This window comes from Anarhichas minor, unplaced genomic scaffold, assembly GCF_050575085.1.
Source record: "Anarhichas minor isolate MPS153535 unplaced genomic scaffold, ASM5057508v1 ptg000028l, whole genome shotgun sequence".
Lineage (NCBI taxonomy): Eukaryota > Metazoa > Chordata > Actinopteri > Perciformes > Anarhichadidae > Anarhichas > Anarhichas minor.
The window spans coordinates 3207216-3232406 of NW_027466474.1; the positions used below are offsets into that span (position 1 = coordinate 3207216).

Sequence of the window (25191 nt, forward strand, 5' to 3'; positions counted from 1 at the left end):
GGAGATACATCCACTTCTTGGTCACCATAGAGATGCCGCAAAATTATTTGCCACCACAAAAACCTGTACATTGTCTCTCTGTCACCCACACAGAACAACCCTTTCTGATCTGACATCTGCACTGAATAATTTGTGCTCTTGACTTTGCAGGTGGAGTCCAGCATCTCCATGAGCTGTGGGCTTCCTCCACATTTCTAGAGTGTCCCTTCGTGTACCTGTGCTGACTTATCTGCCTGTGTCGTCTCTCTTCCATGTCCCAGAGGCGTCACCGGCTATGTGCTCTTGATGCCCTGGAAGCCGCAGAAGTTCCAGCGTTTCTCCAGACTGGCTCCGACGCCGGTCAGCTCCTGTCTGAAGGTGCAGGGCAGCCGAGAAAGAAGAGCCTCCACATCACCGGTGTTAATCTGCGGAAACGCACACACGCACACATCTGTCGCACAAAGCTACTTTCTCACACAAATGAACACAGACAATCTCACACATCATCTTACACCTCTGCTCTTCATTTTCATTATGCTTGCACTCAGTTCTCACACCTTCACTTAATTCAGATGAAAAGGGCAAGCATCAAGACAATATGAGCTACATGACAGGAACTACACCGGCTCACACCCCCCCCTGCGTGGGCTGAGGAGAAGCAGCGAGGCCAAGGTGACAGTAGAGACAGAAATCCACTGCACGAGCTGCTGTAGGCGACCCACTGTGTCTTGCATTAATAACTAGGTTGGTGGAGCCCGGTGCTGATGTCAGGATACATTAAGGCCCATCACGGAGATAGGACTGGTGTATCATTACAGACAATGGAGCTGTGTGTGGAGCCGGCAGATAAGCAGAGAGGATTGGGCTTGTTGACGGGCAGTCCAGCCAGTGGTATTGACAAAACGCTGTGGGCTGCTTGATGTTCAGAGTCAGTGTGGAAACAACAGATACAACAGGCAAACAGCCACACACAGACTTTAACAAAATCTCAAACATGCAACACAAGCATGTACAATGCATGCCAAACATGTGCAAAAGGCACGTAAACATCTACACATACATGTTTCAAGCAATAGTTAGACATTTTGAAAAATGCACTAATTTGTTAGATGAGAAGATTGAAATCACTCATGCTTGTAAGATAAATATGAAGCTTGAGCCAGGAGACGGTTAGCTTAGCTTAGCATAAAGACTGGAAACGGGGAAAAAGCTATCAAGAGTAATAACTCCAAAAGTAATAACAACCTGATTATAAGCACATTTAAAGCTCACTAATTAACATCTTCATGCTACTTTGTTTAATCCGTGCAACAACTGAAGAGTAAAAACAATAAGTTGTAGCTTCATTTCCCAAATTGTTGAACTGTTGTTGACATGTTCTGCTCCTTGTATACTTGTCTAAGAATGAGTAGCAATGCTCCTAAATATATATTTAGGATCTAGAACCAAACATTTGTATATGTATGCTAATGTTTCATTTTCCTCTCTGGTTGAAGGTTTCAAGTGGGATCAGATCCCACAAAATGACACCAGCTGTCTTAAATATTACACTTTGTTGGATGAGTGCCTGGTGAGAAACCCAATACTTTTATTAATAAAATCAAAAGAAGACACTTTAACAGCGTTATATTAACTGGAGTTCTCATCATGAAGGTGCCAGTCAGATGCAGTGAAATTGAGCAGCAGGAGGTAATGAGAGCACATTTAGAAATGAAGAACGGTCTTAGAGATTTGGTGACGACAAAGCCCAGCTGACTTATAAACCAGGAATCAGATCAAATGTGTCGTCTTGTTCAGAGAAATCAGGCTGACTAACAGCCTAAACTGGCTGAGGCAGGCAGCAGCAGGTGGGACGCAGAACATGAATATATTCATCAATAAGTTGGGCGAGTGGGGATGTGTGATAAAATTAGAAAGTGATAACGGCAACATGACAGAAACAGAGAGGCTCTTACGGAGCAAAGAAAAACTTCAGCTACACATTGAGGTTCTAGTTTTAACGCGGTCTTAAAGGTCGAGAAAAATCAAGAATTTTAACCACAAGGAAGGTCAGCAGTTCTTCGATCCGCGTCAGAAGAAAACACCTAAACCTGCCTCCCTGCTGCAAAAACAACTGTGGCTTTACTCAGCTGTTGGGATTAGGTGGTGTTGTTGAATCAGGCAACTCACAGTGTGACTGTGTAACTAACACAAAGCTACTATCTGCATCTGTTCATGTCACAAAAACATCTGTATTTGTGACCGTATTCGGATTACACCTGCAGTGATCTAGACAACTTCATTTTCTGAATTGAATTATTTTCTACTGCCGTAGAAAATAAGGGTCAGGGTACGGACGGACAAACAGACAGACAATCCGAAAACATCATGTACATTATAAAAACACGAACACTATTTACAAAAACAGAGGTAAAATATAACACCTGTGGAGCATCAGTCAAGCTTTATTCTGCACTGCACAACTAATCTGGTGAAAAATGATGATATGGAAAGAGCCCCGAACGTCTCAACTTAAACACCTCCGTGTTTTTAGCCTATAACCTATTGGTTAGTAACAGGTGTATGAGCGTGAAGCAGTGCAGCTTTACATTTATGTGCCTGTTCACCAACCTTTGCTGAGATAAACAAAGGCTCAAAAAATCTAAGAGTAAGTGATGGCTCTCACCTGCACCTCAGGCTTGTTTGCATGCCAGGAGACTAAAATGGCACAGCAGGACCCTGGCATACAGCAGGCCCATATGTCAGCCCTGCAGGGAAATTTAACCTGTGTCACTATGTCTAGGATACTGTATGTGTGTGTGTGTGTTACCTTGTTGTCCAAACGCTGCAGGTAGGAACAGATGTACTCGATGCTGGCTCCAAACGGGTGAACGTGCAGGAAGGTTGAAATGATCCCTGAGGTAGAACAAATAGGTCAAGTAGAAATGTTAATTAAACTGTCACAATGCAAAGACACAGCTTGTCACAAAGCTCCAGCCTTTGAGTTTCTCGCGCTCGTATAACATGACTTTAAACCACGAACCACGGCAGAACACTCAAGAAATCAGTTTGTATTATTCTGCCTCCTCTTGCTTGACTGGAAACAAGCGAGGATGCATCGAGTGGCTTATGCTCGACTCCTAACACTGTCAAGAGGCTCTTGTATATTGTGGCTCCAGATTAGAGGGAGTGTTTGATGATGGCTTTAATGCCGTTGTCTCTCATCTGCTTCTATGAAACCAGCTGAGATTTGGGTGGTGGTGGGTCTCAGATGATTTGATCTAAATGTGTTAGTATGCATGAACTCAACAGGAAAAACATGCAAACTAGGAGAGCTAGTTCAGTCTTTCTATACAGAACAACAAGAGGAACTTGAGGGATTGTTCCTGATTTATTACAACTTGTGTCTTGATTTTGTTTTTTCTTGATTTGTGCCAAGATTGTACGTAACTGATGAGATCTGGGAACAATTTATGAACATGTCTCTCTGTTAGTCAATAAGCAAATAAAGAAAATGAAACCAAAAAAACAAACTTAACACACAGATTGTATGTACTGCTGAATGCTAAAAGATAGTGATGATGGAGTGGTTATCTTTGTGTTGATGACCTACTTCAATCAAAAATCCCATTATGTTGTTGGGGTTGTGACAGGGATTGATAAGGAAACATCCCAGCACAGACATCACCAAGTTCAAGGCAATTACTGCAGAAATAGCCTAGAATATCTCATGAAGTTAAATAAAATAAATTTATATTTTAAAAGTCGAATCATATTATTTCCTCATGGCCTGATGTCTTTTAGCAATGTTGCCACACATCAGATATTAAGGTGCAGGGTCAAAGCTACCATTAAGGACATCGTGGATGTCGAACATCCTCGCTCCTAAAGACCTCTTTAACAGCTTCAGATCTTATTCTGGCTACAGCCAAAGAGCCACCGTCTGAAGAACTGAGAGATCTGATGAAGACATAGATGCTGAGAAATATACCGGGGAGGTGAACCTGTAGTGCCTTAAAAACCAATAGCAGGATTTTGAAGTGAATTATCTGTTGAATGGGAAGCCAATGAAGTGATTGAAGTATTGGAGTAATGTCATGATGTTCTTGTACCGGTAATAACTCTGGTGGCTGATCTGTACGAGTTGAATTAGCTCTATTGAATTGATACTCCAGTGAAAAGGGCATTTGTAGTAATCTAATCTGTTGAGAATGAAAGCATGAAACAGTTTCTCTGAATCAATCTGAGATATGTATCTTTTCACTTTTGATATATTTCTCAGGTGATAGAATGATTTTGTAATATTTGACATGTGATTTTCAAAGTTAAGGTCAGCGTCCAGGATGACACCCAGGTTTCAGACCTGCCGACTGGCTTTTAAGTTACTCAACTCAACTCAACTTTATTTATAAAGCACCTTTCAATCAAACATGCAGCCCAAAGTGATTTACAGAGCAAGATTAAAACGGCATAGATAAGAATAAAAAATATTAAATAAATAAACAATACTCAACAATAAAATAGAACAATAAATGTTCAAATAAATAAAAGCCACAGAAATAGTATGGAAACCATCGATTAAGACTTAAAAAACAACTCCAAAAGGCTCATGTGATAAAAGGTAAGAAGTAATTTTCTATTGCTGCTTTTTGGACCAACAAGAAGAATTTCAGTTGTATTTGTGTTTAGCTGTGAGAAGAGTTTTTGCCGCCCAATAACCTATGTCTGTAATGTCTCAATGAGAGAAAGAAAGATATAGAGCGGTGTATCATCTGCTTATGAATAATAGGATATGTGATGATTCTTTATGATATTTGTTAGTAGGATCATGTATAGATTAAAAAGTAGTGGACCAAGGATTGACCTACTGATTTAAAATTGTGTATGGCAACAAAGAATCTCTGTATTTGAGATCTTGTCAATGAGGTCATTGTGTGCTGGCAGTTACACAATGCATTTTTTGTTACATATTGTTTAAAAGGTAAAGATAGTATAAATCCTATGTTGTGTTAAAAATACTAAGAGACTTTGTCCTGAAAGAAAACTGCAATCTCTTCTTTGCAAAGATAATGGAAGTGATCTTGTGGGTTAATCAGTTTATCAAATTAAGGAAAAGAAAAGAAGGAATTTATTGATTATTGGCAAAAAATGAAGAACCAAGTTGTAATAAAACTGAATTATACTTTCACAGTGCATAACATATGATTTGAAATGTGTTTTCAGAAGCACAATAAGTGGTCTTGGAAAGGCCTTTGCAGCTGAACAATACAAACAACATCTTGTATACTTTTTTTTATTTTTCTCAAGAGTACACAACTGTGTTCATCTGCATTCACTGTGTGGACGGAGTGAAAAGGCAAAGAGATTCAAAGCTTTGTTTCCTGATGAAACGTTTTCCTTCAGGAGCTGAGTGTCCCTTTTTCTTCCTGCGGTACTCACTTTAACTCAGCATCAAACAAGACGTCAAGAGGAGTGATTCGGACAAAAGAAGGTGCCAGCATCTTTAATATTACCCACTTCTGCCTCAGCACACAGCCTGAGTGGTCATTAACAGGGGACAAGCATCATTGACTACCTAACTAACTGCTATGAGACAGCAGATGCAGATATTGATTGCACTGGAGGAACAGTAGAACTGGACCCAAATGGACAGATACAGATAGGTCTAAAGGTGAAAATCTATGGCACAATTTGCATTTCTTTTTTACTCCTTAACAAGACGCAGCAAATTTTATCTTTCATGCTTTGAGCCAACGGACGTCCTTGACAATTAATGTGTGAAAATGCAGCGTGCCCGAAAACAAGCAGCAAAATAGGACGAGGCTTTGTTTACTTCTATAAATAATGTAGTTTATAACACACTGGGGAGATAGATGTCGGCCATATTTCCCATTATCATAAAGTTATATTGTGTTATGTAATCCAATGATTAAAGTGGGCTCTTTCTCTCTTCGTATCTTCCTCCTCTCTCGCTCTAATGGCTTTGTAATTATGCATAGTTATTACGTCAAAGCGACTGAAGCAAATCAGAGAAATCCAGCTGCTGTAGAGGTGTCATTAATGGTGCATGTTGAGGTTATGTTACACAAAGGGTGGACAATAACAAAAAGTGAAAAACCAGCAATGTTGTATATGTACTGTAGTACGTGCTCCCTTTGTGAAACTAATTATGTTAGATTGCTGTTTGGGCCATCATTGTTTGCATTGTGGAATGGATTTCTTTAAATTGGAAGGTATCCCTGTTATCTGGTACAAATCCTGTTATTGCTTTGGTGGCACGATGGCCTAATGCAAATTGTGCTGAGCTCAATATCGAACCCTAATTCAAATAACATGTAAAACAACAATAATAATATAATTGCGCCATCATCACCATGTAGAGCAGGTCTTGCCGGTCAGTTTTAAGGAGCTGCATACTTATGTACTGTTTACCACATCCTCAGTCAGTATGTACTGCACAATGCCTACTAAATTAACGATCAATTAGGCCATTACCAGCAGACGGTTTACACTGACGTAAACTCAAGCAACACGTCTTCTCTGAATCACATGACTGTATCTATCAAGACTTTACTGGCCCGAGACACCATTGAACGAAAATTGTTTCTCACAAATGTAAATCAACATAACCTCTTCTGCTCAATTTAATATTTTCCGGTTTTATTTGAAGGCAAACTAAAATTATTAAATATTTCAGTGTTTTCGACAGTTTATTATTTATCTGAGCTTTTTTCTCTTATCTCGATTGTTATTTATTTAAAACGTCTGCCTCGTAGCCGCCATGGCAGTAGCAGCATGCTAACATTTGCTAATCAATGTAAAGCTGGGGCTGATGTAAATCTAGTTTTGCAGGTACTTTTTTTCCAAAGAAACAAAGTGGATTTTTGACCTGATGATGGCGCTAGAGAAAAATTCATGGAATCACCAAAGTCATTCGGATTATCTCTCTGGGTACCATGGAGATCCAAACTTCATGGCAATCCATCTGATAGTTGAAATATTTTAATTTTCACCAAAGCAGTGGGCCGACTGACTGTCATAGCCCCAGAGCCAAGCCGTGGCTATAACTGCCAAAAGTGCTGATTGCACTGTGAATAAATGACTGTTAAATAGCTGCCACAGTTATGAGTCTCAACCTGAGTGAACAAAAGATGAAAACTGTCCATCAGGATGTTTATAACTGTACTCCTAATCCTAATTGTAATAGAAGTACCTCATCTTCATTCTGTAGACTTTCGTCCCAACCATGACACTCAGGGCATGCAGCTTTCATGTAATTCAGTTTTTATGTAATGTGTGATTCATTGTTAAGCCATATTGTGGAGGTGTGGTCAGAAAGACAATTTCAACCTTGAAAAAATATATTGTTATTTTGTAAATGCAGTGATGCCATGGAGGCAGCATACCGACTAGCACTGCATCCCTCTCGGTGTGTACAGGACCGGGACGATTCTTCTCTGGAAGACTTTCTTTGTCCTGACTGCAGGACACCACTGATGATGCCGTTACATCCTGCAGAAAAACAAAGATCACAAAACAATGTTGAAAGAACCACATCGTACCTGAATTAAACACTGATGCAACAGAAACATCGAAACAGGGCTCTGGGTAGATAACAGTCTCACATTTGAGGGTGTTTCAGTAAGCATGCAAAGAGTTTTGCACTATAAGCGAATGCAAACAAATTGAAAATAAACACAAAATAATCACCATAAAAATAAGGACAAGACAGCAAGACGAAGGAGCTAAAGAATGAAGCCAGCAGCTAAAGTTCTGATGAAGGTTAAAAACAAAACAAGACAGAGGAAGCGCTAACGATGCTAATGATCAAGCTGTTGTTTACTGTGAACCTGTGACAGCCCGATACACAGAAGTGAGGATAGAGGAGGAAATGTGGATGTGTGCGTGTCGCAGAAAAAAACATTCATGTCTTCATGAGTGAAGTTGTTAAAACGAGAATCGTGGCTTCCTCTCCAAAGTCTAGTCTAATCAGCACGCAGTGGCCTTGTTGTCAAGTTCTGGTTTAATGTGAGAGTGTGTGCAGGTATGTACTTGCACTGTGTGCTGGTCCTTCATTTTCTAACCCAGTTGTGTCCGGGTGATTTAGTCAGTGACAAGTACAGGCCCTGTGAAGGTTGGCTTGTAATCATATTTCATGTCAGTGGAGGGGTTACAGGAGGGGATGAGAGGAGGTGAAATAAGTAAAAATAAAGTAGTGAGAGCTCCCCCCCCCCCACACACACACTTACACTGACTTGATTAGCACTCTGTTCGCTCGCTCTGTCATCTTGCTTTAACGTCTCCAGCTAGAGTCAATTAGAAAAATGAGAGGAAACGTCAATGAGAAACAAATCACCCACTAATGCAATCAGACACACCAAAACTGTCTCTCCATCCCTCTCTGACTCTCACAGACACACACACACGCACACACACACACACACACACACACACACACTCACAGCAGCATGACCACAGCCCAGCCTCAGAGGGGCTTTTTCTGTTCAAGTTTCTGAGGCTGAGTCAGATAAAGAAAAGTCAAATTGTGTAAATAAAACATACACTCAGTGTATAAAAAATACACCAAAAACAATTGGTCCTCTGCTTTGCAGTGCTGTGTGAAAAGATTTATTTAATCACAGTTGCATCAACACATAATGTGTGCACTTAAAAAATACCTTCTAAGTGCATTTGAATGGAAACACGCTGTTTGGGATGACACACTGTCACTGACATACTGTTGAAAATGACTAAAGTAGCTTCTCTTGGCTGAAGGCGGCGATGACATGACAACAGTGCTGACAGGTGCATGATGAAAGATTACATCTTGAGAGTAGATGAGTGGAGGAGACAAGGTGACAGATATGGTAACGGCATTATTAAGCAGATACACAGTATTAGGAAATAATACAGCGCTGACAGCTGCGATGCAGCGTGAATGCACACGGTGAATGAATACGTAATCTACCATCCGATGTAAACACTGCACTGAACTGTCACATTGTGTGAGAGGAGCTGATGGCCCGTACAATGTGCTGGCATAATGTATGTCTCAGTGTATGTATGTTAATGTATTTCTCCACCTATACTGTATGCCAAGAGGAAACTGTTAGTTTCTTTGCCCTTGTTGAATAAAACGAGAGGTTTCGGTAAATAAATCTGTATTCTAATATTTACGCCGCTCCAGTCGTCTTTATTTTCCAACAGGGACTGATAGTTATGATAGGGTGCGTATCGCTGCATTACATAATGAGACAGGTAAAGTCACTGTGACCTGATCTAATGTAGATCCAGTACTACTTAGTGACAGCAGGAATCAGTGACTCAGTGAAGGTAATTTGCCATCCTGTCTCCTGAAAATTACGTTCCCACACAACAAAACTGCATTCGAGGGAAACCTATTTTGTTGTGGATTACATTTGCTTTCGCTATATCACAAATACGTTTCAAAGGAATCAGTGGAAGTCTGCACAGGGATAAGGTTGGTGTGGTGGATGGGTCACAAAACACAGAGCTACAGGAGACTGCTGTTCATGTCCTGTGTGAACAAAATACTTTTTGTTGCCTGAACATTATGTTGTATCTTAATGCGTTTCAATTTCGGAATTTTAAACAAACCCATGAAGTTTTTTTACTAAATCTAAAAAAAAAGTAGTTTTGTAGCATTATATTTTTTAGTTTAAGTGTTTTCAAACTGTTTAAAACTGTGACCAGAAGATCATATGTTTCCCTCCAAACGTAATTGAGAGTTCCGTTTGGTTTCTATTGGAATGTGATGTTGTAGGAGACAGAGTTGGTAAACTGATGAGATACATTCACGATAAGGAGAACATTTTTGATAAGGATCGATTATATGTGATTATTAAAGCATTGTGACCCAGATATGTACAGAGCAGGACTTATTAAAACCCACATTAACTCCTGAGGGAAATAGCTGGCTTTTTCTAACTGTTAAACTGTGTTTGGTATTCAGCAGGTAGCATACAGTGGGTTTATCAGAGATTTTTCTCTTAAAATAGTTGCCTGTCGCAGCCAAAAACAACACTTAAAGAGCGGTGAGGGTAAAGTTGTGCACCAGACAGCGAAACAATGAGCTGAAACTTTTTACAAAGCTCCATAAAACATGGATGGAGAACTGCAGATTCAGCTACGATGACCCCTTTAACATTGTCACATTGTTTTCACATTCTCATTTGATACATTGTCATCATACAAATATAAACTATAGCCTCTTTATTTTTGTCAGTGCACTCAAACTACAAACTACACCGCAGACATATCTTTGACAATTGTGTATTAAAATTTCTTGTCACTTATCGGCCCTGCCGATGAGTACCAACTTTAACCACACTGCCTGTTGGTTGGGAGTGGATACTTCTTCAAAGACATCCTCCTTGTAAGGGCGGATACAACATTTTAAATGTCAGATGTTAGATCGGGGGGATGCAAACACTTTTACCTTTTCAGTGGCTAGTAGAGGAACAGTGGGAGTGTTTGCTGTAGCCTTACTCACTGGGATTGTGCTATGTGCATAGGGCTGATCCCAGTGTGGTGGTTGTGGTGGAAGTTGAGGCAGTCCTGCATTTGGAAGAGTGGGGATGTTCTACATGTGTAGTCAAGGTTACTTGCTAGGAAACAAGAGGTAGGGGAGAGTGATGAAACTGCCGCTTGTCAAGCTCCAGATGAAGCACTACATTCGTGTTCCTCTTCTCTCTGCTGACCGACGCTCCTCATGTTGCTACTTGTGAGTCTCTCACTGACAAAGGGCTCTTGGAAAGTTAAAATGCTGCTGTTTTCCCAACCTTGCTGTCTCTTTTACAACTGCCAGTTATAGTAAATTATCTATAGCTTAAGCAAAGATGTTGCTATGACTTTGTTGCCAGCTACATGCAACTTGTATAACCTGCCTTCCTTGCTTCTGACTACCTGGCGAACTGACTTTTTGTCCATTTTTGTTACAGCTACAGGCAGCGCTCGCAAAAGGTCAGTCACACGTGAGTACAGAGTTGAATGAATATGAACTTTTGGTGCGGTGTTTAGCACCCAGCGAGCCACATGTCAGGGCAGGATAGTATGAAAAAAAACATCACAACATAGTGATGCACGCGAACACTCAAAAAAAGCAGCTTAAGTCCAGAAGGAGGAGTTCCAGAGACATAAAGAGCTTGTACGTATTTGTCATGCGATTGTACAGAAATAGTCAAACATTAGATGCTGCCATCTCCTTCACGCCACCTGAGGACAACGTGCTCCTCACTGGGGTCCAGATGATGAAGTATCTCTGCTGCTATACAGCTCTGCTTATATACAGAGGGAATTTCTCTAGAGGACGGGGAGAGATGCATATGGAAGGAGTGAAAATAAATCCTCACCAGCAGAACTAGTGGAACAGCTAGAGAAGCTAAAGCAAAAATATATTGTACCTGCAGAGAGAACATCATCATTTCCTGTAAAACTGTAGCCTATTACCCATCAGGAGTCAGACTTGCACAATAACTGACATACACAGACATGCAACTAACACTTAAGTTGAAGGATCCATAATTTCAGAACAATTTCCTCATCATTTCCTGGAAATAACTATTGACCTATTTTAAAAGCCATGACAAAAGAGGAGGTCCTTTGATTTCCTTGGCAACCGTTCATCCAAACAACTTCACACGAAGCGGATGTATTGCTGAGGACCCAGTGCGAGCTCTTGAGATCTACGGGACATATTTATCAGCCAAGAAACTGCTCCTCTCGAGGAGCCACATGCATAGATCGCTCTCAGTGAGAAGAGGGCACAAAGAAAAGAGAAAAGCTAATTCACAAAGTTTAAATATCCGCAGTTGAGCGACCTTCCAATCTGCTCAAAGCAAACTAACTACAGCAGCTCTGTGAATCAAAAAGATGACACAAGGGCAGACAGCAAACCACCAGAGTCATCAGGCACCACTTGACAGTACCATTTTAGTATTATAATTATCCAATTACATAGCTGACTGAACTCGAGGCTCGATCTCATATCCGCTCTTTTCCCTGCTACCATGCTGAGCCAAAACAGGCCAGCAAGAGGTAACAGAGCACAGCTGCAATCCAATACAATCTTTGTTGTATGTCAATGGGTGACCTGCAAAAAAATGGCATCTTTGTAGATTGGGAGTAGAGACGCAGTGAATATTGCACTTTACGGTTCAGGACAGTTTTGTCTCTTCACAGCTTTTGTTTCCAGGACAGTTGTAACACGCAAACTGCATTTGAGCTGCTCTGTACTATCACAGTCTTCTCCTGTCAGCGTATGAGCAGCCTCATTAGAGTCGTTCATCGCTCAAGGGCACCTTGATGGTAAACACAGGAGACGACACTCTTTTTACTTCACATTCAAGTTTCTAATCTCAGTTACCTTGTGGCATGTTTTTTTCTTTCCTATTTTATGACGTTACATCATCATTCAGCGTTACAAGTATGAAATGGAGGACACGACAGCGATGGCACGATCGTAACCGGGGTCATTTTTTGAAGATATGCAAACATTTTCCGCTTCAGAACTACATATTGTAAAATAAATCTCGTTTGGGTGTAAAAGTTCATTGAAGGATTTTATGTGGCCTCAAAAGCCTTCTCCCACACAGGGAACGGCTACAGGCTGTATCTTGATCCGAGTCCGAAATTGGGAGTGAAATCTTAAAAGTGCAAAATATATCCAGTTGAAGTTTCTCACAGGAAACACTAAGACTTCTTTAATTATGTGTGATTCCCTTTTAATATTTAACTAAATGTTCATTTATAATACTTTTCACAACATCAAACAACATCAAACATCAAACAACATCAAACATTTTTGATAGTATTAATAGCATCACTTTCAGCAATAGCTATCCAACGTATTAACATTCTGTAATTACCTCTCCGTTAAGTAGTTTTCATTGTTAATGGTGGGTTTAAAATACGCACATATAATTCACAAGAAATAAGGCAGCATGTAATCCAGCATTTATAATTGTATCTAAATTATCTCACATAATGCGTTTGCATGCACTGCAGTAATCAGGTTACTTCATGCAATTTTGACAGGATTCTGATTTCAGTCACTTTATCTGTTCCTTTATTTTGAAGCCTGCATCTTAAATGATGGGTTAAATCATAGTGACATGGTCTTTTAGGTACTTCAGATTATCTGCCATTTTTAATTTGTAAAGTCATGGTTAATATCGAAGATCTATTTGTTGATTATCAATTGCTTTTTGGGGGACCTTCCATCTTTCATCTGCTGTGCTGGGTTGATTCAGCGACAAATCATTAAACACCACTTTAAATGCACCAAAATCTTCACTTAAATGAATATTTCTTTCCAATATGGAACATTCGTCATGCACTGAAAGTCGTTATGAAGTAATTTCTTTCTAACTAGACCACAAATGAGGCCCGTTTCTTTTAAAAGATTCATTATTACCATTTACACAAACACATGAACACACATTTTCCCCTTGACTTAGCCTGTGCTTGTTTTCTTCTGACCTGTAGTGTGTGTGTAGTCTGCAGGTTGTGCAGTCCTGATGTGAGGTCATGGATTTGGTTCTTCAGCTGCTGTTTGTCTTCTATATTCTTCTCAAGCTCTGCCTCTCGCTCCTTCAACTCGTCCCTCATTCTCAGAAGTTGCTAAAGGAGGAGGAGGAGGAGAAGAAGTTTAGCCATGTTTCACCAGCTGACCTTTGACAGAAGGAGAACAAGTTTGTCTGATGCAGGGTCCCAATCTTAACTCTGGAGAATCAAAAGGTAAAATTCCTTTCGGGGGATATTTAAAATAAGGAATCCCTCATCAGCTCCTCCTTTTAAAGTGATGCTGAATTATTCATCAGTTACACTGGTGCTGTGCAGTGTGTGTCAAGTGAGGTGAACACTGAGCACTGGTCTGAAGTCGGGGAGCGATTCAGACGGACCTGCTCTTATTGAGCCTATCTGCATACCTGAGACCTCGTTCATACCAAGTATTTAAAAAGTGTTGTCTGAATATGTTGTCTGGATAATGAATGATCCAATTACATCGTAATCGTTTTACATTACACACTATGATGGTTTGTGTTCCATCTGCATCTTTTTTTGGTATACACTTTGCAGTACAGAAAAGTAGACAGGTGGCTGACAAATAGCACAAATCTAGTACTCATATCTAGCACTATGATATGTATACATTATAATACACACACAGTATATGTGTTTAAAAGTGCTTTATATGTATTAAAAATAATCAAAGTCGAACAAAGTTTCAAGTTCATGTGAACATTTGCATCAATTGCATTGACACCTGGTTGCCTCTGATTTGCTGAGGTCAGTTCATCGCAAACAAACGTCTTATTGAATTGTGTGTTTGTATCTAACATCATTTCCAAGATGCAGATAAGACAAAGAGCGAATTTTAAAAGTGCAAATTAAAGTGTGGCGTAAACACGGTGGAAAGATGTTACTACTTAACACATTATTAAATGTACGCCCATACATAAGCAGAATACAATTTAGAGGCTTGACTTAAAACGCTGTCTGGGTGCATAATGTGTTATAATTTACACTTGGTGTTACAATAGATGACAAACAACAGACTTTGGTTGCACTGTGCAGCATTGGAAAAACAACCTTTCATTAATAATCTTAATGTTAGGAAGGAAATGAAGGAAATATATATATATTTTGTCATGTATGAAAAAAGGCTTTAGCAGACAATTGAAATGTCTTTTAGGATTCAAAGTGAACATCAACTCTCTCCTACGGGATACACGTATCTGCTGGTAATACTTACTAAGTGTTCAAATTATCTACCGATGTTTTCATACACGTGCTGGAGGCACATTTCATAAAAGTGATTACAATGCACTTTGTCAAATGAGATGGAAGTGTAGAAAAGCTCCTCTGCCTTGTAAACAATATTTTTTATAGCTTAAGGAAGAGTAACTGCAAGCTGAGGCTATTTGACAACACAGCAGGTGATCAGATAAGTGGATTGCCGCCTGAGGAAGTGTTTTCTTTTTTCAAGTGGATAACTAAATGTTCCTGAGGGTAATATTCTATCAAGACAGCCTGAAGCTGTGGTTCTCAATGCTGTTCCCCGAGACACAAAGACGTAATGCTTTTTTTTAGCGTTAGCCATTTAAATCATATAATTTCTGTCTAAATGCCAAAGTCTATTATGCACATCACATCCCGACCCCTCCACAAGCACATGCCTGCAGCTTCCAAACACAATTGTCCCCAAATTGAACTACAGTGACGACAATAAAAAAGGGCAGTAGACTTTGTCTCACCACGCTGCGTTGTAAAGATAAACAAACAGCAATTAACGGTACAAATAAGCAACAATATAGATCTAATCTCAAAATTAAAGGATGATTATTACTAGGAAGTAAGTTTATTTTCATTGTCAATAAATCTGATGATCATTTTCTCGATTAATATAGGAATATATATTTCATGTACGTTCATACTTTATGACAAAGGGGAAAAAAACAGTTTGCAAGCTCACAAATGTATCAGTTGATATAAAATCCTCACATTGGAGGAAATGAACAGCAACCATCAACGGCACATTCTGAGGACAGAGCAACCAGAGCCTACATGACATGTTTGGGACAACATGGGTTTGAACTCATTTTAAATCCTGAACCTCCTGGAAATATAGTTACGACATGACCAGCCTTAAAGCTCCTACACAGTCATTTCCCACCTACACAGGTGTACTTAATCTACCTGATCACAGTTCAGCTCCTCAGGTGGGTGTGTGCAGGCTGTCGTCTCACTCTCTTGTTAGTTTGCTGCATTTGTGAGGGCGGGACAATTAACGCCTTAATCATTCTAATTGGTACATGGCGTTTAGGGACCTCACACATATTTCCCCTCAGCCGGACATCGACCTGAGCAGAGGTGTAATCAGACAGAATCTGTGAAAAAAACACCTGTGTGGGTGCACAGGGCCTTTGAATACACCTGGAAGTAGCCAAGTCAGGTGTGTAGCATAACTAGCGTAACTGTTCTGGTAGGTTTGCCCTTCCCTTCACAGACCCCGCTGTGAGCTGGCTGCAGGTCTCTCAAGAGACCGGTCTGCAGATTGCACGTGGTTAATCTGAGGATCAAGCGGGCTGGGTCTATATTATATGGTCTATAGCCCACTGTATGTGCGTAATAGTACCGCCACGTTGCACATTTGGTATAAAAAGGTGTGTGTCTAAAATAGATTTGAGCAGTTTCCATTATATTTAGTCGACTACAGATTTATATTTATACTTCTTGCAGTCGTAAGTGTCATCAGCAAGGCCCTACGGGGCCTTAAAAAGGCTCTTTGCTGAAACACAAAGTTAACAGAAAAACCGAGGGGGCATCCCGACGTTAAATGTTTCATGGCCTTACGTAACTCTGACCCCTGAAATCTTTGATGAATAATTTGAGAAACTTAACTTCGGAACTACCTGCAAAGGGAACATATTGATCCTCATCTTGAACAAGTAAAAAGAGACTTTTCTATAACAAGTACTTTGTGTCGGTCCCACTGCTGGACGGAAAGCTTCAAGAAGTCATTCGTTAATGGCCGCTGCTTTAATACTAGTTTTACAGCGCAATGACAAATGTGACAGCGTTGATAAACACAGATTCCTCTGAAAGCCTTTGCCTCGGCTTGTTTCTGTGCCGTCACGTAATATTGCAACGTTATCGCCGCCTGAAGATGACCTGCTATATCTCTGAGCACAGTCTGATTTGATTGTTGAATCAGTGATTACTATCAGGTGTGATAAGACAGAGCTGATGTGAGTTACTCTAAAAAAAAATAAAGTCCTTCAGATGAGTTTGCAATATCAGGAACAAAACAGGAATGCCAAGATTAAAGCTGCTTTAACAGCAATAAACACTTAACTCTCGCTGATTGCAGCCACACAGAAAGTGGATGAGGTTTGTTTTCGTGTCCAGTCGAGGTACCTCCTTGGTATGGGGCTTTTGTTTTGCTTCTTCTTTTCCTGATTAGTAAATCATTTTGAAGTATGACTGAGCCAGGATATTTCACCTGTGTTCAATACAAAGCGGCTCGTTTCAAGAGTGCTTTGGAATCAAGCGACTGTCGAGTGATCTCTTATTATTCTGATAGCAAGAAAATGCTCCAAACAGAAAATGCTACACAGCTGCTCTTTTTGGAGAAGTGCAATACGTATACTCCTTCAGGTGGATATTGTTTTCTAGCGGATAGGTTATGAATGTATTGATGATATTTATTCTATTTGGTTTCATGTTACCCAATAATATACAGCTCATTTTAAACTTATTGCACATGTCATAACGACTGCCTGGTGGAATATCGAATCACAGAAAACATCGACTGAGATGAAGAAATGTCTTCCTTTCCGGTCCAGTCCATCTTTGGATGAATGTAGTTTGAATATTTTAGAGTGGGATTTGCATGATTTGAGTGTCTTTTGCATTCATTATTTTGCTTTCTTATTTTGCTCCCTGATGTTTGAGGCATCTTTAATATGTTTCTGTAGGACACCTTACCTTCTGCATGCCCTGCAGAGCCTGCTGCAGGAAGCTGAGCTGCTGAGAGTGCGTGTTGTCCTCCTCACTGCCGATTGGTTGGTTCTTGCCTTGTTCCTGTTTGAGCAGCTCCACCTCGTTCCTGTAGGCGTCCAGCTGGCAGCGCAGCGAGTCGTTCTCCTCCTTTAAGGCTTCTGCTTGGGAAACACCTAGAGATTCATACGGTACACGAACACACACAATGACACATTATTAGACGGCCTAGCAAAGGATGTAATCGGTCTAGTTTCTGTCTAAATGTTATTGTTCTCTCCCTGTAGGTCTCCAAGTCAGGCTTCAACAAGTACAAAGTAACTGATGCTTGAAATTACAAGCTCTTGTTGTTTATTCATGAATGCTTGTAAAATCACTGGGAAAAAAAACCCATACCGACCAATTTATTCTTTTACAAATAATCCAGCGTTTATGGCCAAATTGAAGCATCTGTCAGCATTACATAATAGTACAAACATATCCATGACTTTATACTGTAAATAACATTATCATATGTCTTTATTCTTTTTCCTCATACAAAAGCATTAAAATGCCATGAATTGTTTTCAAAACACTACCTCGAAATTAATTCTGTTTACTCTTAATAAAAGGGTGGAGAAACTCCCCAAAGACTTTTAGACAAAGAATCATTATCCCCCTTTTCCATTTGTGAACCACATGTAGAGTATGAGAGTGTTTAAGAAATGATGTTCCCATGCCGGCACTAAAGTACAATCCCTTTTGAAAAATGGAAAAAAGCACCTTTTATCTTTAAACGGGCTTTTGACTTCAATGGGATTCTCCTTTTTCTCCTGTTAGGTTTCCTGAAGAAATTCAATTCACGCTGACCTCAGTGTGACTAAAGGCAGACAAAAGCAGATCTAGCAGACTGACCATCATTCATCTGTGTGCCGGGTTGATACACCACCTTAACCCTATTAGATATTAGAGCCGGGCTACACTCGCAACGTTGATAGTGTTTCTACCTGAATCAAACGGCGTCGAAGGCGGGGTGGAAAGCCATCCGTCAAAGAGAGATGGGGGAGACGTGATATTGTTCAAACATGAGGATAATGGAGGCTTGATTTTCCGACAAGAAGTTCTAATGGAGTATACTGGTTCCTTAAAGCATTTTTCCTGGAGCTACAGTTAACATTAACACTATTACATCACAGAGTCTGAGCTTTCCATCTGCTGCTTGAATCAAATCAACTAGTACCTATTGAAAACACAGTCTTTCCCACAATCTATTTCTCCATATGGGGCAGCTGGAGAGCTTGATGTGTCCCTGATGTCCACCTGCAGCACACATACACATATTTTAAGCTTCATCCGGGTTTTAACCTGTTTGTGTGTTATTCACGTTGACGCCAGTGGAAGCATCAGTAACGTTTTTACCATGCTTTCTTATTTATTAAGGTTTTCGTTGTTTGTCTTGCATCTCTTTGCCTTCTTACTTTTATTTTTCCTGTTTTCACAGAACTTTTAAATCAGCGGACCACTTGTGGGTTTGCCGGGGTTTGAATAAATGCATATTTCATGAACTTCAGTTTGTTTTACTTTGAAGGTCAATTTCCAATAGAACAAAAGTGACAAGAACATAGGTGAGTAGTGTGAATAAGGCCCATTCTTTCCACCACCACTGCAATAAACTAATGCTGTGAGCCTAATGTTGCAATGACTGCCAGGCAAATCAAAAAGACACCCAATCATTAGATGACTAATATTTCTCATAGAATGGTTCTGAATTGATGACATAGATTAGACGGTAACATTATCCTGAATTGTGTTAAATTTCACCTCTATGATTAACATGTGAATCACATTAACATATCACAGTGTCTGATGCTCTCATAATGTTATGTGTATATATGTCTTTCTGTGTCGAGAAATATCATTTTTATCCTTCTCAAGCTATGTGTGGAAACATGATTAAATTACAAATGAATGATATCACAAAGATAGATATGGAGACCCCCGCCTGTGTGCAAACGTGTGTTTTCTCCCTGCAGTGTTCAGTGAGGCATGGATGATGGACTGAGGACAGTATTGATCATCAAGTCTTATTAACTTGCTGCCCAAGGAAAGCCAGCATCTTGGCAAGGCTCTGTACAATCTCCCCTGAGTTTGCTCTGAATGTTATCAACACTAACAAACAAATAAATGCACCTGTAGGCATGCATGCACACACATACGCACCACGCTGGGAGAATAACTACAGTTTATTCTCTCATTAATCTGTGTGTTGTGACAGAAAACCCTTAGCCATAACTCTAGTTGTGAGATGTCTTTTTCAGCTTCTTTGTGCTTATGTGTCTGTATGCACGTTGTGTTCTGTATACCCAGCGACATCATTTATCAAATTCCAACGAAGTATGCCTCCAATATGACACATTTTCATTAGAGGAAGCTTCAGCAATGCTAGCCTTATTCCCTGTTTAATTTCACAGGTTTTTTTGTTGGTCGCATATCAGATTTATCATTGCAGAGATTCACTGCAGTAATAATAACAGAGCAACTCCCAATATGAAGCCTAAAGGGCACGACTTTCCCTCAGAAAAAAAGAGATTTCAAAAGATTAGCTCTATTTCCTGTTCTGCACCGCTTTTTATCTGTTATTGTGTTGCCTGTTTCTAATATCAGATTTCAAGAAGTTAGCTTCAGAGGTAATGCAGGCCCTGATTTGATATCACTGTTTGTGTGTGTGTGATTTAGGATTCAATGATTTGTTTCTATGATTTCCAGGGGCTCCTTCGCGAACATTTGTAATGCAATTTGTTCTGCAACCAATTTGATTGACCCCACTTTGTCTACAATTACTATACTAATATATTTGACAGAATTACTTTCATGAACACATGCAAGAGACCAATACTGTGCTCCACAGAGGAGAATCACACGATGGTGTGGGCGTTTACCTGCACCTTCTAAGGCTGATTCTAAAACTGATTCTAATCTGAAATTAGACAAATTGTCTCATGAATGAGATTTTGAAGGGTTTTAATTTTGAAATGCTACATCAGAATGTCATGGTTCTCTCTGAGTGACACCTTGAGCTGGTCTGCTATTAACCTGTAGTGAAATGATTTTGTAACTATGCACCAGTTCCTCTAAAATCTAATCTGAAATTAGACAAATTGTCTCATGAATGTGATTTGAAGTTGGCTCATGAATGAGATTTTGAAGGGCTTTAATTTTGAAATGCTACATCAGAATGTCCTGGTTCTGTCTGAGTGACACCTTGAGGTGGTCTGCTTGTACACTGTCAGCCCAAATATTTGTACCGAAGTCTTCAGAGTTTTTGCTGTTGGAAGCGGAGGAATCCTCCATGTCATCGTCCGACATCTCCATCTCCTCCTCTCCCCTGATGCCCATCAGCTGCTCGTTGTGCATGTTTCTAATCTTCTGCAAAACACAAAAACAGGAGCAACTAAATATCTGCATTGTGGATTTACTGCAAACCATTGCAACACACACACACACACACACGCACGTAGCCTTTGAATAAAGACACACACCTGGACTGCATGGTGTGAATGACACCATGCTACACTCATACAGGCTTATGCTGCATTAGTCAGAGGTGGGAAGTGGCAACAGAGTAACGCGTCACCCCCTGAAACTCATATTTGAGCCACCAAGGAGGGACAAACATGATCGCCTGCAGTGTTTATTAGGTTGATCAAGATTAAATCAAGTACTTTGACTCTTGACAAAGTTAGTCTGGTACATTTTGACCTGCAGAAAGAGAGAGATCATATTGTCCTCTTACCTTCCTATTATTGGGTGGTAAACACACACACACCAGGCAGTGTACACAGACACACACACACACACACACACACACACACACACACACACACACACACACACACACACACACACAGGAAGAGCGTGCATCTGTTCTATTATCCCGTTAGAGGACACAAAGCCTTATTTCCCTGGTTAATGCAGTGTGAAAATTTAGGTCAGATAAAAGGCAACGGGATTAAAACAGAATATCGAGCATGTTAAAGAACTAAAGATCAAAGAGCACTGTAATCCTTCATGAATCTGATATCTTGCTGTTAACACCCAAATGCCTTACTAGAATGCTCCAAAGCAGCCGTGAATAAAACATCACAAAAAAACCAACAACCGTGTGTAACGTCTGTTTGTTACATACAACTCCTGAAGACAAAACATTACAATTCAAGTAAACTCAAGGGTAGTGTACCAACACAAAAAAAACACAACATGCAACAACTGCAATGGTGGTTGGATGTGTTTTCCTCAACCATCTCTTCAATTTGTCCACTTCAGTTTCCTGTGCCATGTCAACGTGGAGGGAAAACTGCTAACAGGCTTCACCTTAGTGAGAGCAAGCAGGGATGTGACATTTTGTCCGTGCAGATCATTTCCTCACCAGCAGAAGCCTCTACACTAATATGATGCGATGACAGATTCTCCGTGGTTTCAATACATCAAACCGTTCACCAAACTCACAAATGTTGTTTTCAAAATAACATCATCCCTTTTTGACAAATTGACAAATAACCTACAAAGTGTGTCTCACATTTAAAACTGTTCAAATATTTCAGAATAGAAGAATGTAACAAAACCTTCACAGAGAGATGACAGTTGGGTTAAAGTAGCTCATCTGTTCAGGTCAGGGAACTTGTTGTTATGGTTACAATGATAACCAATTGAATGCACTGTGTTCATGGTTAAAAGAAGTCAACTTTCACTGTCTGTAAGAAACAAACAGCGGCCTGCCGAATCAAAGTCTGACATGTCACTAAGGATTTTGAACAAATTAAAGTTTTTTACATGAGGATGGTAGTGTAGTTAAAAAAATAAAAGGGTTAACCGGAGTTAATACAATTCATCCTCTGGGGACCACGAATGTCTGCACTAAGTTTGATTGAAATTGATCAAATAGTTGTCAAAACTAAAGCTGTGGATCGACTGACAGACTGACATTGCTGCTATTGTGGCTCTAGGAACGGAAATGTCAGTAAAAAATGTCAAACTCCTGATTTCCAATACTCCTCAAGCCATGATATTTCATCATTACTGTTTCGCTAATGTTAATCTGTGGAAAGTATCATTGAGCGTCATACAAGGGTCTTACAAACGTTGATTTTTCACCCCCCCCTTCATGTAAGAAAGCATAGATGTTTGATACGGAGAATAAAAACTTCTCTCTGTAGAAGTTGTTAATTCAAGTAAAAAAGCAAACATAAAAGGATGGACAGCTTTACAAAAATAGAGAATGGGAAGAAACGAAGAGAGATAAGTTAGTTAGTGACTAATGGAATTTTGATTTGCTTCATTTAAGCAACTAAGAAAAAAATCAACTATAAATTGTACCACCCATGATGTTGAAACAGAGTTACAGCCGTATTCTCTGCAGTCTGCCTGGTGTACAGATGGTGAGGCACTTTGTCTTATTACAGACACAGTGATGGAAACAACACCCAACCTGACAGAGGCACCGAGAATAATTCAATAGCTGATTTTTACTTATGTTGAACACAAGAGGCTCTTCAACATCAGCAGCGACAAACAACGGGAACTGAACAAACACTCACCTGTTGCGCTAAAACCTCGGATGCAAAGCCAACAACAATGTGTAGAGGCATGGTGCCCCGCCTAACAGCAAATCAATATTTGTGGGTTAAAGTGTAAAGTGTGATTAATGTATCAACACTAATGTGGACAGCTCCCAGCAGCGGCTCCGAATGCTTGTTAATGTCACAATCTATTTCTGGAAACGTATCAGCATTTACATATATCTGCAGGGGATGGAGGATAAAGAACGCGATTCTTTTTTGATACTGTACATGAATATTCACAAAGAATAAGGCCTCATTGACATTCAGCAGAGAGAATGTTTCAGCAACATGCTGTGACAACGCTTGATGTGCGATGACGTCTGTGGATATAACACATTATACGCAGTGCTTCTGTGAGTGCATGAAACCCTGCGTGTGTGTGTGTGTGTGTGTGTAAAATATCTGGCTGTAGATTAAACTTCAAACTCAACACTTTCTACACTCAGGCATTAGGAGACTTTCAGCGGATCAACATTTCATCAATCGTGCCTACACCTAATGCTGCACTCTCTATCAAAAACAACACAAAATCCATTAACACACAAATCTTCCCCATAATTAACGTGGCATTTGTCTGACGGTAAATAATAATGAAAAATAGCAAAGCCCTGTCAGTTTCTGAAAAGAGGATGAGATGGATAACCTCAATTTATGGCCCAAGCACACAACTAAGCAGTTATTTTCCTGTCTTTCTATATATGACAGCAGGCAGCAAATGGTGAGACAGTTTAGAGCAGCAGAGAAATAAAAACAAACTCTCAGTCACCGGCTCATTAAAGCCTTCATAGACCAAAACCTCATCCAGAAGCCTCACACCATTAACTTATATTAACATGCAAACTATTATCTGGGTAATGACATCTGATCATGAGGCCTTTTCATTTACACCTTTTATTAATAAACATTCTTGTTATCTTGATTCTGCCTGAAAATGTGATGTGATAATTGTGATAATTTACAACTTGTATTAACAACTTGTTCCCTATAAACATGAGATATCAAAATTCGGATCGTATGTTAATACTAAGCGTAAATGGGGTTACTATAATTAATGCCGCAGACAGGGGAACAACTAAAAAGGATTTGGTTTCAACTTTGGATAGAGACAACTATATTTTTAAAATGTTGAGTGTTTAAAAACTCTGCTTAGCGATCCTCCGTTGTCCTTTTCTTCAAAGCTTTTAAAGCTACTTTATTCACGCGTGTCTGAAAAACGATGTTAAATTTGTGTGGACATAATCCTCATACTCCAATACTAAATAATCTATTTTAAAAGTAAATATTAGTAGATAAAACTATAGATATATTTTTTTGGTTAGGTCAACAGTTGACACTCTAAGCCTGGGCCCAGTTCAATTTGCATCTGAATATTCCTGCTCTAAACCACGCAACCTTAACTGATCACATGAATAGAGCTCCCAGTAGAAACAAATGTCCTCCTTTTGGAGTCCAGCATGGTTCAATTTTAGGCCCCTTGCTGTTATTTATTCTATTAAAAACAACACTTAAGAAAAAGCCATGAGCACTGTTTATTTTTGTTTGACTTAACTGCAAAAGGTTCAAGCTGCATTTGTTTGATCTGCTATATAGCTCCTTACTAAAACTACAAACAGCTGCATATATACTTGTAGATGCAGCAATACAAAAACACCAACCTCAACCTGCGTGCGCCACGTGTCCAGGTTCTTCCGCTGAGCTTTGGAGAAATGGTCCCACGCCTTTTGTTTGGAAGCAGCGTTGAATACAGACACGATCTCTTCAACTGAGGAAGACATGTGTAGATGTAGGGAAGAGTGAGAGAAAGAGAGGGAAGGAATGAAACAATCAAGTCAGCTGGGGAAAAAAGAGCTGTGGATCTACAGTATGCACTGTTTATGTTTCAGACCTGTGTCATATATTGAGACATGTTTTATTGACGTAATTACACATATATAAACATCGCATTACAGGGGGTCCCGGTGAAACAAATGTTAGTGCATGTTATTTGACACCATTATAAAAAGACCACATGTCGTGAACTCCTTCCTTCTCAAAATATTTCTATGTATATCTCCAAATATAATTTTCTGTCTTGATCAGTTTTGGTGTGTTTTCTTTTGATCACATTATTACA

At 39.7% G+C, this 25191-nt stretch overlaps 1 protein-coding gene across 3 annotated transcripts in view; it reads right to left on the reverse strand.

Moving 5' to 3' along the window:
* Positions 1–272: 272 nt before the first annotated feature.
* The window catches only part of LOC142962666 (ecto-NOX disulfide-thiol exchanger 2-like), a 148958-nt gene continuing 124039 nt past the window's right edge, over positions 273–25191 (reverse strand). Inside the window, exons 6-14 of one of the 3 annotated variants that reach the window (XM_076103264.1) lie at positions 24734–24840; positions 20797–20886; positions 18281–18293; positions 17470–17672; positions 13499–13599; positions 10418–10424; positions 7365–7470; positions 2789–2874; positions 273–404 (exon numbers count right to left, since the gene is read on the reverse strand). In XM_076103264.1, coding sequence (XP_075959379.1) covers positions 273–404; positions 2789–2874; positions 7365–7470; positions 10418–10424; positions 13499–13599; positions 17470–17672; positions 18281–18293; positions 20797–20886; positions 24734–24840 — 845 coding nt within the window. Of the gene's footprint in view, positions 405–2788; positions 2875–7364; positions 7471–8207; positions 8265–10417; positions 10425–13458; positions 13600–17469; positions 17673–18280; positions 18294–20765; positions 20887–24733; positions 24841–25191 lie in introns of all 3 variants that reach the window. The other 2 variants (XM_076103262.1, XM_076103263.1) reach the window with 2 other exon arrangements.